This window comes from Athene noctua, chromosome 2 (assembly GCF_965140245.1).
Source record: "Athene noctua chromosome 2, bAthNoc1.hap1.1, whole genome shotgun sequence".
NCBI classification, from domain to species: domain Eukaryota; kingdom Metazoa; phylum Chordata; class Aves; order Strigiformes; family Strigidae; genus Athene; species Athene noctua.
In genome coordinates this window covers 37,933,964-37,950,000 of record NC_134038.1, presented here as the reverse complement: position 1 = coordinate 37,950,000, position 16,037 = coordinate 37,933,964, and the positions used below count along the sequence as shown (strand labels likewise).

The window sequence follows — 16,037 nt, the reverse complement described above, 5'->3', positions numbered from 1 at the left end:
ATTTGGATTGCATATAGGATCAATTCCACATGTGAGGATTTTTTTTGTTGAGGTTTAAATTTCTATGTTTTATGGAAATTTTCTTCATAGTTACAGAGACTTTCTAGCTGTTAGTTATTACTCATTCACATATTCCTCCTATGAGAGATAGATGTCTAAGATAATTTTCTTTGGGGTAGACTCATCATCAGAGAAAATATAATGTGTATGTGCTGTGTTTAAGAAGAAAAAAAAAATTAAAAAGTCTATTTAAGCATGATTATTGTTTTTTTTTTGCATCCAGTTTCGGGTTTGTGTAGTTTAGACTCCCTGATTTGGGTTTCTAAGAGCACTTCAGTGACCTCAAGAGCTCCAGAATTCTGTTATCCAAAGTTCCAGCTTTCGTTCATGGTAGTTCAGCAAAAAAATTTTCCTTAAAAAAAAGTCTTCCTGCTGAGAGATAGTGAAAAGCTCCCTTAGGAAAAGCTCCAGATACCTTAATCAGTCTTTTACTGAGATCTTGGCAGCAGTGACTAAATAGTCACATAAAAGAAGAGGATATAATAGTCTGTCTGTGTCTTGACAAATAATTACTCAAGGGAAGATATTTTCAGGAGCTGAAGTTGCAGTTCATTATGCTTGTTTCTTACTCTTGGTTATTTTCTTGCAATAACAAAATCCACAAGAAGTTACCGGAATGGATCTGCCCAAAGCCCATTTTTGTTTTCCTAGAAATGGATGATAATGGGAACACAAGAAAAAGCAAAAGTATAGATTAATCCTTGTCCTTATCTTCCAGCAGGCAGTGCTACAAGGTCCTCTTGGAATGGACCTTTTGTTTTAAGAGCACTGTTAGAATGATCTGCCATTAATTTGTTTAATCCCACCTTCAACCTCCTTTGTATTTATATGTTTAGAAAATAAGTTTTATAAGTGTGAAGAACAGATTTTCTAAGGCCTACGTTTTCATAACACATTAATTTTAGGACACGTTCAAGAACATGCATGCTCTAGCAGGTAGATTGAAACTAAATTGTGCTATAAAACGTGGACTCCATTTTTCTTCCTGTCTTCATGGAATCCTTGTAGCCAGTCACTTAAATGGTAGGGAAGAACCAAGTTGTGATCTCACACTGATACGAAGTTTTAAGGCATCACGTTAGCCCCAAAGATATCTGTCTAGTTAGTGGATGAGTGTGTTTAAAGTCCAGTAAAATTACACATTTTGTATATTTCAGTTACAGTTCAGATCAGCACCTGTTCCTGTATGTAGGATAAATATCCATTTATCTCTGATTAGCTCTTCACCAGAGAAAGCTATGCAGAAAATCTTTACTTATCCTTGTTTTCCTAATGTCACACCCTATGTTAACATCTATCAGGTCATGATTTTAAGGTTGATATACCATTTGAGGTATGTATTCATTGCTATAGAGTCAACAGACAGCATTATAGGGATTAGCTACCCTATTACTTTTCCAAAGTATATAGTTTCTCAGTTTCTTTCTTGAAACTCTGTCCATTCCTGAGAGTCAGGAAATTATTTGTATATACTCAGAAACATTATAGTTGAACATTGTGTTGAAGATGGCGTTGAATACATTGTCTATGCTTTGAATGCAAAAAGTCACTGCTCTAAGTCCGGAAACTCCCAACTTCCAAGAACAACTTAGAATTAACTTGTTTTGTGGTGCAATATCTTTGTCAAAAGAGTAGAGAAATTGATAGCTCAGTACTGATGTAACTGTAGCTGAACCAACTTAACTATGTTAGGATTAAGAATTAATTTAACTGGCAGAGCCCCACAAAATTAAGATGGAGCTCTAAAACATGTAATATCAGAATTCCACCCTTGCCTAATATAAAAATGCTAATGCGTGTGGTGAGAAATAAGAGTAAAGGAAGGAATTCTGAATGGTTCCCTTTAATAACAATTAGGGGAGCATTTTTGTTCACAAAATAAACATATCTCCCATAATTTCCCTTCAGAAGTAAGAATTGTGTCACAGAAAGTTCTAACATACATTTGAATCCTGCTGTATATTTGGTAGAAAGTTTGCCAGTCGACCATTCTGACAGCTCCTACAATAAAACCTTGCTACTGTGTCTAAGAGTAAAAAAGCTTAGTTCAGTATTTTCTGACTTCAGGTAGTTAGAAGGCAGTTTGCAAGAAAAACACTGCCTTTCAAATCCAAATATTAGTTTGAAAATGTCATTCTAATGGAGTCTTTGAGTAATACAAATTAAAGGACAGTTACCCATTATAGCTGTTCTGATCTTAAAAGTAAATTAGAACATCTCAATATGAGTTAATCACTCAAGATAGGAATCTTTTGCTTCCAGTATTTGTGCATGTTCTAAATGTAGCAGTCTGTACTGTTCTGTTTTCCTGACTGGATGTCACTTTTGTGCTCATCACAGAAGCTTGTAGATTAATCATCAGTTTTACTAGTGATAGTGGCTTAGACACTTTGAATATCAGGAAATACACAGATATGTTAATAAAGATTGTTAAAATACCTTAGTAAAATAGCTTGTGATGGAGACTGGTAAATCTGGTACAGTAGTAATTGAGAATATATATGCTTTTCACAGCGATACACTTTCTTTGGTTTGCTTTCTTGATTTGTGTTGGGAAGTACATGGTTTGTGTTTAAAAATTGTTGTATGAAGGAGTCAAATGTTATATTAACATAAGGTTGAATATTTAGTAATGCTAAGGGGTTTCACAGTTACACTTTTTAATAGCAGAATGTGTCCCTTTCTTCACTTGTTTCAAATAGATATGGACTGAATTAAATTGTAGATTAATGAAGGATGTTGATGAGAAATGTTATCCCGTTGTTAGCTCACTTTTGAAAAATGTGAATTTATCTTTTTTTTTTCTTCTCACAGCCTTCTTTCTTCAATAACATATTCTCCCAAATCAGAACGCAAAACACCTGAGCCTTTAATACGGGCAGACAGTGATAATGAAAAGGGGGAAAGGAATGGGAAGAAAGTCTGTTTCAGCGTGACAGGTGATGAACAAGAAGATTCTGGTCATGATACCATCAGCAACAGGGATTCTTACAGGTAACTTTACTATTAATATTTTTATTTGTCAACTGAATCAAACCAGTGGATTTGTAGACTGCCAAGTGGCTATGAAGACTATTAGAATGTAATGATTCCAACATTTCTAACAGAATAGCATCAAGATGTGTTACAGGATGTGTAAAATAGACTCTTTTATGAATACGGATGAGTTATTAGATCTTGATATCCCTAACCTTTATAGGATATCGCAGTCAGAGCTGTAAAGCTTTACTTTAGATTACCTGTCTTACAAAAACCAGAAATAATTTCTGTTATGTTCCCCAACATCAAGCGAAATATCTCTCATGGAAAGCAAAATGTCAGAGCCACCAGTCTTGCTGATCTAAAGCAAAAAAATATCTGTTTCTCAACATGTATTCCTCACCTTCTTCCACTCTAAATATTGTAGCATCACTTCATCTCTGAAATTCATAATGTGTCATGTTTATTGTGAATGAAAATGCAGAGACTTTTGAAAGGGAAGGAGTAATTATAGCAAGCATAGGTCTTATAAAAATTAGCTTCTGTTGCTTAGAGAAAATTGGTTAACTACACAATATAAAATCTAAATTAAAATTTTAGCTGCAAGTAAAATAAGAGTTCATTATTTGTTCATTATCATGGTTCATTATTATGCTCAGAAAGTAGAATCTCAGTAGGGTCATCATTTTTCTACAGAACCCTGTGTTGCAAAGATCTCTTTCATAAGCTAATATTTGCTTACTGCAGCATGGTAGATAGGAACTCTTTGTCAGAGTAGAAACAGAAATACATGTATAAATTTGAACAGAAATAAGTGTAGAGATAATTTGCACAGATTAAGTACATTTTATTCTAACCATGGTGAACACACAAGCAAAGTGCTGTTCCAGCTGAAGCGTGTTTAGGGGTTTCTGCATGTCCATGATGTGTCATACTGATGGCAGGAGCTGCTCCAGTGGCCTGTGCTTGCTCCAGTTAGGAAGTTCCCCAGTTGGCATACAATTTGTATGTGAAGAAAGAAGGTATGACTTAGGACATGAGTGTCTCTTCGCTTAAAATATTTTCTTTCTTCTGCTTCCAGTCATTTATAGTCCATCTGGCTGTTTAGGAATGGTAAAATCTAGGGTTCCATATGCAGAATAATCATAAAATCTGTGAGTTTAGAACAGGTGTTGGAGTGAGATTGGAATTTTTTGTTTCTTTGCTTAAATAATTACATTAGGCAATACTTAAAATCTCCATATACCATAATGCCAGTGTGGTTATTATTAGAACTAGTAGGCTAATTTCAGCTGTGAGAATGCTCTTGTTTTGTGTTTTAGGGTCTCATTCTAAACCTTACAATAAAACACAATAGAAATGCAGATTGATATAGCTAATACGTCTAATCTGTTTTTCACTTTCCTGTGCTTTATTTTCTCTTTGCACAATCCAGTTTTAATAACCTTCGTCTTCTCTTTGGAGACTATAAGTCAGTAGAGTGACTTAGAAAACATCTCTTAATATCCAGCCAGAAATTCTTAATGCTTCTTGGGACTGTTCACCCTCTGTTAGGAACATGTTGTTACTGATGTTGTTTCACCTACTTAATGGATATGATTGTAATTACTTCATTTAGTTTTCCCCATTCACTTACCTGGTTGGCTACAGGTCCAAAACATATACCTTAGCCAGGAAATGGAAGTCAGTATGCCAAAACTAGTAAAAGATCACTTCTGTATTTACAAAAATAAAGAAAACAATAGGGAGCACATGGGTACATATATAAATTATATATAAAATATACATATCTATATCTTGGTGAATGGATACACCCAATTTATAAAACCAGATCCAGATCATTATATGTAAATATCCTTTAGGTACACTTCTACATTATCGTATATTCACTTGGGTTTTTAAGACTCCCTCTGCTGGATAATTACTTAAGCGTTTCCTGAATTGAAACTAAATGATCTTCGTGTGGCTAAATAGCTCTGAAGACTTCGAATTCGAATATATCTTCACAGGGTTTTTAGTACAAAAGGCTGTGTTTTAATCTGTTTATGCCACAGATGTAGGTATGTTCTCCATATATTTTATGTACAGAACAATTTATTTTTGAGAGAAAAGAGCAGAAAAATACCCAAAATATTTTAATCCTCAAATCTCCTTACTAGACCAATGCGCGTGACATTTTTTAAGCATAGAAGTTTTCACTGACATCGCAGATGTAAATGTCTATATATCTCTAATGAAATGAACAGCTGAAAGAGATAGGATCATAAACTATATTTTGTCTGGCAGGGAAAAATAGTTTGTAATTTGAGTTTTGATGCTACTCAAATGGATCAGAACTCTTCTAAACCCATTATGGACTCTAGTTTGCAAGTCATAAACCAGAGTATTTTTGTCATTTGTGTTAGCTATAGGCTAGGAGCACAGAATTTAAATGAAGTTACTGAAACATTTGAAGCCACAGTTTCAAAAACTGTCACTTGTGTAAGAAAAGTTGGTTGGTTTGCATTGAAAGTGTATATTATCATTCTGCAAGTACTTGTTCACATGCAAGGTGAAGGGAGACAATTGAATCATCTATTTTGGGAATCTGGTCCTCTGAGTCCTACCAGGATTGCAAATTAAATGATAGCCTAAGTATAGGGATTTTTATTGTTGATACAGAATTATAAGACCACCTCATCATTACATTTAAAAGGGGAAAAAGGAAAGATTTTCCGTACTTTTGATACAGAGCCTGTGTTAAAGGACATGACTTTATTTCTTCTTTTATTTTTTATTTTTCCAAGTGACTGCAACAGCAATAGGAACTCCATTGCCTCATTCACCAGCATTTGTAGCAGTCAGTGCAGTTCTTATTTTCACAGTGATGAAATGGATTCAGGTATGTTTAGAGAAGTCTGGTATGAATCTGTCATCTGTTCCTTTTGTTTAGTTTTATTCTTTTCATTTGCCTGGCAGTTTTGTTGGTTTTGTTTTAAAAAATGCATCCTCCTTGGTAATAGACATGTCTAATTATGCGTCTGCCTAGCTAGTGCTGCAGTTGAGTCCTTCTGTGAAAGAGAGCCAACATTCCAGCATCTCTGTGAATAGACTGAATTAGTTAAGAGCTCTTAGAGTCACTGCTTTTTACCAGTTTCATGCCTTGACCTTTACAGTGTGCTATGTTGCACAGAGTAAGGGGCATTTTAGGTGAGTGTGGAATGCTCTCCCAGCCTGTGTCAGTACCCAGACAACAGGATACACTTGTGTATATTTGTAGGAAGGAATCTGGGACCACATAGAAGCACATTCTTGTTTATGCCGTGACAAATTGAATTTAAATAAATGCAGCTGCTATTAGGAATGAGATGGTATTTAACTGCATGGAGTACAAGGTCATATACTCAGGGCAAATAAGAAAATATTTGCTCTAAGATGAGAGTTTATCATTTGGGAATGATTTAAGAAAAGAAAGAACTGGGCATATTAGTTGAATATGAGCCACCAGTGAGACTTGGCCATAGGGAAGGCAAATTTTATTGTTGGTTCTACCAGAAGAGGTATTTTCAGTTGGGACAGGGAAGTATTAATGACATTATGCAAGCTATCTGAGATGCTTTATGAATATTCCCATTCTAGGCAGATACTGTGCAGAAATGATACATATTTATAGGGCAGATACAGAAGAAAGGATGAGGGACGTAAAGAACTGTTAATAAAAGAGAAGACCCAGGGCCTGAATCTTCAACTTAAGATATAAATGAGATGATAACGCAGTTGTGCAGCATCAAGCTGAAGTACCAGCTGAGGTGCCTAAAGCAATATATCTATGGTAGCCAAGCAGAGATACAGTGTTAAAGTTGATAAATATTGCTACTCAGGGACACTCCCACTCTCCCGACAACGTAATTTTCCCCTAGTTCCAAAGCTAACCTGGTTAACTCCAGATCAGGGCTCTTTGACGCTGTGCTCCATCTGTTGCAGTTAAAATCCCATAAAGGGTTATAACTACTGGCTGTAAGGACATCTAAAGGAGCTAAAAAAAAGTCAAGGAGAGAAAAGTGCTATTTAAGTGTTTCGCTGGCATAAGAAAAATGAGTCTAGATTGACCATGAATAAATTTGGATTATAAATTATCAGGTGGCTATTTCTTATCTGTCACTGCAACAGCAAAGAGGAAAACCAGTTTTAAGCTCAATTTTTCTACAGCTTTTGAAAGAACTCAGGTTGCATCACCCGTTGTCTGAGAGAGTGAGTGACTGGGAGTGACCTAGGAGAGTCCTTCTCCTTTGTACTCTCTTAGGAAATGGTGTGGTATGTACTACTAAAAGCTTCATAACAAATACAGGATTTGGATGCTGTATTTTTTGAATTACTAAAATCTCAGAACCATTTCATTAGTAAGAACATTAAGATTACGAATTGACTGTAGAGTCCCTATAAAGATTTTATAGTGAATGCGTTTCAGTGACTTTGTGGTCTGCTCTATCAGGTTCACACTACTTAGCCATTTAGTCTGGTGTTTAGGATGTTCTTCAGCATGAAAGAATCATGTGTTCTGGTTGCAGAATGGTTGAAATTTGAAGGGACCTTTTGAGATCATCCAGTCCAGTCCCTTATTTGAGCAGGGTTGTCTAGAGCAGGTTGTCCAGGACCATGTCCAGCTGGGTTTTGAATATGGTGATTTCTCTAAGAGCTAGTTCTGTATTATTGAGTGACTACTTAAATGCGAAACAGGTAGTTTAGAACAGTTACTTTAATCCTGAAAGCCTAAGCATCAGTCTGTGTGCAGAGCAGGTTATCGAAACGACAAAGATTTTAGAAGGTATGTTGAAACTTCTATACAAGTTTTAATTTAAAAATATTTTTCAGGCGATGAGCTTCCCATAAGTGTTCGAATCTCCCATGATAAACAGGACAAGCTCCATAGCTGTTTGGAGCATCTTTTTGGTCAAGTATGAGATTATTTTTCTTGGCTTTGATACTAATGTCCATATTTGAGCTAAAATGTCTTTACCATATGCTTCTTTTTCTTTTTACTTTTGCTTTCCACTGTTTATTGGGATGGTATGTATTTACTCATTCTCCTTCCATTTTCTGTAAATAGTTCAAACCTGAGAATTAAACAGGTCCTTAGATTTAGTCTAACATTCCCTAGCTTGTTACTTTAACTAGAGCTATTAGGTAAGAAAGAATCCAAAGCTGCTTTTCTGTGGTCCATATTTCTTAAAGTAATCATTTCTAATTGTTGCTGTAAAAAACATCTTTCTTATGGAACCTTGATCCCAACAGGTCGATTCAATTGTCAATCTTCTGAAAGGACCAGCTGTGATGAGGGCCTTTGAACAGACAAAATACTTTACTCCAGGTCGAGGCCTCCAAGGTAACATTTAATTCTATCTATGAGAATCAAAAGGTAGCTTGAAGGATACATGGATATGGCTATCTACTCCTTGAGCTGCATGTGAGATAATTGATTTTGCTTATTCTTGGCATATTCTGTGATAGCTGATGGTTGAAATTCTTGTTAAGTAGATTTATTCTTAGTTGAAAACGGACTTCTTAAACTTCTATTGCACAACATATGAAAGAATTTCAGGTCTGTTGGAAAGTCAGCTGTAAATTGTAGTCTCTGAATTGACTATAGAATTGACATTTTTGAAGCAAGAAACAGGTTTTCTATATTGCAGCTGTTTTTATTACATTTTGGTCTCAGCTACTGAAGCCACTTCTGATCTATTCTATTATTAATGCCAGATTTTTATTATTTTTTGTAGATACCTTATTTATGAAGTTGATTTATAAATAATTTACAAATGTAAATTTATAGTCCCAGTAATATTTGTGCTAAATATATGCATATATAAGTATTATTGATTGTTTAAAAGAAATCCTGTATGTAATTTCAGATAGTCTGTTAACACTGTCATAGTTGGTTATGTCTAAATGTATAAATAATTATCTGGTGGTAGCCGTAAGACTGTGATGAGAAATGCAAAGGACTTCTTTCAGTGAACAGAGATTAAAAAAAAAAAAAAAAAAGTGTTCATTGGGAGACTGAATATTGTATTTATATATAATAAGTTTGATTATGATTTTATGGATCCTGCATATGTCATTTGGCAAAGAAAACTAATTTTAGATGGCTAGAGGATGGACCTTTGGCTTTTATAAATCACCAAATCCCACTGAAGTCAACAGAGCATAATTACTGTACCCCAGTTACCTGGTTTTACAAAGCCTGAAGTACTTCCCCCTCAGTGAATGTGCATGGAAGACTGCATAACCTCCTTTTCTTTTCTTTTTTTTTTTTTTTCTTTTTTTTTTTAAATTTATTTTGTTTTCTATTTTGGGACCAAGATAATGGAGATGAACCTAGAGCATTTCTTGCTTTCTTGTGTTTCTCAGCATTTCAGAGTGATTATCTGGCAGGCTCACACAGCAAAATGTTATCCTTTCAGTGGTATAATAAATGTTCAGTTAGACACAAGATATGGACATGTCAGATATTTTATTCTTGATGTGAACCATCTTCATGCTTCAAGGAGCATTTCAGTGATTTGAAAGGTGGACTAGGTTAAGTAAGAAGTAATTTTGTTTTAATTTTCTGATTGAGTTAATTTTGCCTCTAAAAGTTCCAGGGTCCTGCTTACTCCACGGAAACAGGCACCTTCTATCTTATGCACCTGGTTCAGAAAGAATCATGTTTGGGAATGCTGTGCGCTCTCTCCTTTAAGTAGGGAGCTTAGATAACTGTTAGACCTGTCACCTTAGCTTTGACTAGAGTCAAATAAATTAACAACTCCTTGAGCTGTGAAAATATTTAGGAAGAAAAAATGTCTTACTGTGGCTTTCTTAGGAGGTTTAAGCAGAAAAATATTATTTTTGTCCTTAGAGTTTCAGCAGGAAATGGAACCGCAGCTTAACTGTCCAAAGAGGCTACGACTCCACATCAAGCAAGACCCTTGGAACCTCCCCAGCAGTGTCCGGAGTCTTGCCCAGAATATCAGAAAATTTGTTGAAGGTTAGTAAGAACAACGTGACCATAAATAAACACTTCATTAATGATAGAGAGCCTGGTGAAGGAATGGGGAAAAATACAACTGCTTCATGTTGCTACTAGGCAAGGTTTGCTGAACACAGTGTAGTCTGTGGGAAATGCCTGAATTTCAGGACTTTTTTGTGTTCTTAGTAACAAGGTTAGTGAAGTATATCTCAACTGTCATGTGCTCACCCTACTGGCTTCAGATACTGAAGAGAAAATCATCTCTTCTGACAAGTGAAAACAAATGAAGCATATGTTACATGTGCTACAATATTTCAGTTGCTGCTGAAGTCCAGTGGGCTTGACTGATTTGTCACAGAACTTCATTGGACTGTTACACCAAAATGGGACATCCCTTGAGATTACACTCTTTTTTCTACTGTCTTAAATGGGAAGATGAAGGCTCTGCGGGACAACTTTTGTCCTATATCTTGCTCTTATCTGTCATTGGTCTGGAATCACCATCCCTCTAAAATCATGATCCCTATTCTGCCATGAAGCCAAACCTCTTCCACTGGTTTTCACTTACTTCATCACAACTGATCCTATCACTCTTCGTCCTTCTCCATCTCCCTCCCACCACTCTCTAAAAGTTACCTAGTACTCTGCTCCTCTTCACCACCGAGTCAGTGTGAGTGAAGGTTTTCTGCTCTCTTCCCTGGTTTCATAAGAAAGTAACTGGGATTTCCTCTCCAGAAAATCTTGCCTGTAATTTCTGCTTTACTTACAGTGCTGTTTTGTAGAGAAACACAAGTAATGAGCAAAATTATTTTTATAAAAGTACTTGCACTAGGAGTGTACATGGGAACAAAGACTTGTGTCAGGTCTAGCTTTAAATGATTTGTGTGTGTTTAGCTTCTTTTGTTTTGTTGGCTAATTTCCATGGTGTCCCATAAAGAAACTGCAAAATTTCATATCACTGGGAAAGAACTTTGTGATAAGTTTTATTAAGATAAACCTCTGAAAACCAACTGGCCAAACCAAACAAACTCCTCCTCTTCTGACTTTTGGTATTTCTCATTTCAGATACAGTCATATTTTCAGAGCCTGGGCTCAAAAATTATAAAAACAACCACAAAAATATCTCCTATTTTTTGAGTCAATCAGAGTGGGTTGATTCTCCAATACTGAGAATACTTAATTTAGTTTAATGGTGGCTGTCACTGAGTGAAAAATTAGTAAATATTTTTGGATCCTTTTTGCTACAGGTCTATCTTCAGCCTAAACCAAATTACATTTGAGTATTAATCATGGTTTCTTTCACAGTTCAGGAGGAATGGAAATGTGTCTTTAACAGTCCTTCATTACCCCCCTTCTGAAGCCAAGCCTAACAGACCATTTTCATGTAACTTGTTTGCCCATAAATAGAATTAATAGACTTAACCCATTTCAACGTTGGTCATACTGACCTCAGGGTATTCAGATAAATTTGGTTTTAAGTATACCACAAAATTTTGTGGGAGAGTTCAGCAAGGTCCAAATCACTTGCTGCTTCTCTGTGATACAAAACTTCTCTTTTTACAACGGTATTATAATGTAATGGTGATATTTATCGGAAGGAAACTTGATGTTTACAGAACAGTAAAACTGTTGGGAATTTTCTGGCGTTTTAGAAATTAGGATAAAAAGGGTTTTCTATGTTAATAAATTATAGTAACTAACTTTACTGCAACTGTCATATTTGTGAACGGTGCGTGGTTCAGAGAGCTAAATAGGAAAAGGCATTACTCTTACGCTGTTCAAGGAGAGCACACACTCTGCATCACTGTGTCTCAGAGGCTGTCTGCCAATTTTAAATATTCTTGGCTCTCCCTTTCCATCCACGGCATCTGAGCTTCTGTCAGAGATTTTCAACAACTGGCTTTTTAACCAACTACATGGGTTTACATGTAGAATTATCGTCTTAGGTTGTTTATTCACCATCAGTCTTTCTATCTTTCTATTCTCTTATAGTTATTTTTGCTTTGATTTGATTCCTATTTAACCACCACCCCCTAGATTGGTATCATTCATACTTCTTCCTGAGAAGTACTCTGGAGAATTGTATCCACGTCTTCATCATAACTGTGATTTGCCTGTGGGACTAAAGAGTTGGTTTGATATAATGGATACCAGAAAGCCTAGGTTCTTGTGACTTCTGTGGCACAAATAGCATGAAGGAGAAGTAGGAGAATGGAAGTGAATAATTGATTCCCAAGCCTTAGTTTCAAAGGCATGTCTAGACAGGTATATGTAATTCAGTGTTGAAAAGATTCAGGGCAGAAATGTGCCCCTCAGGCAGTTTTGGGAGATTGCTATGATTTAGACAGGCTTAGTATAGGCCTGTGTAAATTAAACTTGAGACACAATCAGCAGCTGGATCTAACTGAAATCAGATGAGCATGAAGCAGGTTTAAAAATGTTTTAGCGGCTGAATTTTCCCGTTGTATCTTCATTTCTTGATTTTTCCTTTCCAATCTTGAGATTATGTGTCGTGTTCGCAAATGGTCAGGATCCCTAGAAGGACTTCCAGTACTGCGCTGAGCTATTTCTGGCTGAAAACCTAACACATGCTACAGAGATTTACCTCCCTGTCTTCCCTTTTACCTGATTCAGAAAAAAACAAAAGATGTCCCCTAATTTGACTGCTCAGTTGGGTTTATGAGAACAAGTTGAACAAGTTGGGATCTTAGAAGCATCTTCATGTTTATTTATAAGTAAAAGGCAGTATTTTAATAATTGAGGAAAGCAGATATGTTTGTCTCTTCTAGCAGGATCTAGAGGAAGTAGTCAAAGGAGACCACAGACACAACTTTGTTCACCATGGGGAAAAAAGTTGTAATTAAAACCTCCAGTTGTTATAAACATACTTAACCGTTATTAGTGAATGCTGAAGTAAGGATGACTGCTTTCAGTAAATGCATCTCCTTACTGAAAACTGACTTATCACAAAAGTCTCACAGGCTATTGTAATTTTTTACTTATTGTTCTGTTGCATTGTATTGGATTAGACTGGTTAGTACTTTAAAGCAGAAGGAGACATGGGAGCACCATAAAAATAACACATTTTAAGTCCTAGACCTTAGGATTCTCTTTATTTACTTTGTTTAATAAGTGTGAAGAAATGGGAAAACTCAGAATGCTTTGAGGATGATTGTTCTGGTCTGTCAGTTTTCTTTTTATTAATGCTAGAATTGGCAGAACAATTTTAGAAAAAAATCTATGAAGGTTTGCACAGATTACAAAACCCAAAAAAACCCCTTGACAGTAAATTTAAAACGTATGTGGAGATTGCTTTGTCTCATTTAATTTGTCCTACTATATCACTGGAGAAAGAACAAGGTTTTTATGGTTACAGTAAAAAGCAGCACTAGAATGTAATTAAGATGATAGAGTTGAAGCGTTACCTGAAATAGTATACAGATTCTAGGAGGATTTATCTGGAGCTAAGTAACTAAAGAAAAGATGAAATTTATTGGAGTGACTGGGCCTACTAAACTGTTAAACCAATAAAGATGAAGGTAAGTTGTTGGCACAGGCATCTTTGAAGGGCTTGATTTTGGTGCAGGAGAAAGCAGTAGTCAGGGCAGGAATTCATTGGTCACTGTAGAGAAAGAATAATGTAGGTACAGGATTCTGGATGTACACGAGATATGTAACATGAGAATTGGAAAGCACAAGAGGAAAATCTGCGGGATGACTATAGTAGGAAACGAAAATCAACAAGACGGATGGAAAGAAATAGACCCTTTGGATGGAAAATAAAATCAAAACTGGTCAGCATAACAACAGAAAATGGTGAAGAGAACAAAAAGGAGGATAAGTTTCTGTATTTGCTTTTTCCCAAAGAAAAAAAGAGGTTAGATTTTTGGTCAAAAGCGAGGTGTTCTAGAGCAAGTCCGATTTCTAGTCAGCTAGTCATGTAACTGCGTGAAGAAGTGTAGTTGTTTTGCTGGCACAATAATTTTAAGTTTAAACAGGAAATACTATGCCTTTGAGAAAGTTCACATCTATTTTAATTCAAATTCGGAGTGAGGAGTGAAGGAGCCTTTCAGTCATTGAAGGGATTGAAGGGATAAAAATGTATTTCAACTTAAATCACAAAACATGCAGTGCAAATCTCAGTCTTATTTTGAAAATATTTTCAGATGTGGAAACAAATTAAACCTAAAATCTAGCCTTTACTGGCAAAAATCAGAATAGCAGAATAGCCTGATTTAAAAAAAAAGTACAAAAGATCATTTAAAAATCAAAGAAGTTAAGGCAACTTGCTTTACAGTTCATATAATCTGAAGAGAAATTACTAGGGAGTTATTCCTTTCCATATGCCGTGTAGCAAAAAGGGGTGAAAACTTGCATAGCATTTGGAATTTGTTGAAAAACAAATGTTTGACATCCAAGATTCACTTCTGACCCCAGGTAAGTCTTTATTTATACAAATAACCTAAAAATACTCTCTTGCCTGTGGGTATATTTTAAAATGGAGAAGAGTTATAGCAATAATAAAGGAGCGTTCCAGTGTCCTGTAATTTTCCCATAAGAAGGAAATCATTATTTATAGATAACTCAAATACTTTTGAATTCAGAGATACAACAAATCTCATATACAACCAGCTGCAAATAATATCCTCTGTGTATCTAAATTCTTCAGATAAATTATATTTTCAGTTACTAAGGTATGTTCAGACTCCAAGATGCCAAGTTATTAATCTGTGTGAGTTTTTTTTCAAAAGACAGAAGGCTAAGACAAAGACCTATCACTAGGCAATTTTCAAGAATAACCAGTAATTCTGAGTGTTTTGGTGCTTGTATTTGAGATACTGTGGGCATAGATTTCGGAAGCGTAGGCACTGCCAGTTCTTTTCGCAGTGTGTGTACTGCACAGATGAAGATTAGTCTTGAAAGGTTTTCTTCTTTTTTAAGCATAGTCACCTCTGGGGAAGATTCTGGCATTTCACAGATATGTTCAAGTACACACGGAATCCAGACTGTGCTGTTGATATGGTCACCTCCAATGTCAGCTCTGTCATCTGACTTGTATTCCAATTTCAAATGATTCAAATTTTGAACATGTTAATTAGGTTAGGTGTAGTAGGGAGCAACATATTCCCAAATTGTCCTATTGTCCAGATACCCCATAGCAGCTCTGCTGGTCCACTTGGGCAGGGCTTGGAATAGAAAACTGGGTATGTGGAAGAAAGTTTGGAAAGATGTGAAAGCATGTGAAGCAGTGATGTGTTTCTACAGGCAGTTACTGTTGGACAAGTGATGTGCTGGAAGTTTGACATTGTCTAAGGTTATGGCAGCTTTTTAATCTGCCTGTTCCTTGCAGGGGTGGTTAACGCATTTAAGTTTGTGCTCTGGTACGTGGTAGAGGGGAAGAATCACCTCCTTCAGCCTGAAAACTCTGAGACAGCCCCCCCACCCCCACCACAATACCCTGTAAAACACCCAGCAGTGTAAAGAATTATAAAACCCCATTTTTGTCAGTGTAAATTAAGCCTTTTTTTAATCTGTGCTTTTTTACTTCATAGATCATTAAGTGAAAATAAATGTTTGAAGCGAAACAAAATCCTGAAGGCTGTGAATAAAGTGAAAATACTATTCTGTTTTTCCTGGATGCTTTGGTATACATTAAAATGAGGATAATTTGAGATGTTAAAGTATGAAATCAGAAAGCAAAAGAAAAAAGAAATAATTGGGGTAGTGTGGGAATCAGTGAAAACTGGTCTTGTTTTTCAAAATTTTAAGACTGCAATTGTTCATTTGTGGACTTGGACTAGCCAGCTTGTACACATGTACTCTGAGTTAGCAGCTGTCTCATCATGCATCTTTCTCAATGTTGGTGCTTTTGATTGTTATCACTTTTATCAAGTATTTTGTAAAATAAAGTGAAGTTGAGACTCATTACTGTTTTGTAGGTATAAATCAGGATTGCCTATGAAAGAAGTTAGCGTTAAGCTGATACAAAATGAGAAACTGCAAATGCATCGAT

At 35.8% G+C, this 16,037-nt stretch overlaps 1 protein-coding gene across 2 annotated transcripts in view; it reads left to right on the top strand.

Moving 5' to 3' along the window:
* Positions 1 to 16,037, top strand: part of PREX2 (phosphatidylinositol-3,4,5-trisphosphate dependent Rac exchange factor 2) — a 188,536-nt gene that overhangs the window by 115,294 nt on the left and 57,205 nt on the right. For both annotated transcript variants that reach the window (XM_074898856.1, XM_074898855.1), the window contains 5 exons: positions 2,875 to 3,054; positions 5,826 to 5,920; positions 7,891 to 7,973; positions 8,311 to 8,401; positions 9,914 to 10,042. In XM_074898856.1, coding sequence (XP_074754957.1) covers positions 2,875 to 3,054; positions 5,826 to 5,920; positions 7,891 to 7,973; positions 8,311 to 8,401; positions 9,914 to 10,042 — 578 coding nt within the window. The remainder of the gene's footprint in view (positions 1 to 2,874; positions 3,055 to 5,825; positions 5,921 to 7,890; positions 7,974 to 8,310; positions 8,402 to 9,913; positions 10,043 to 16,037) is intronic.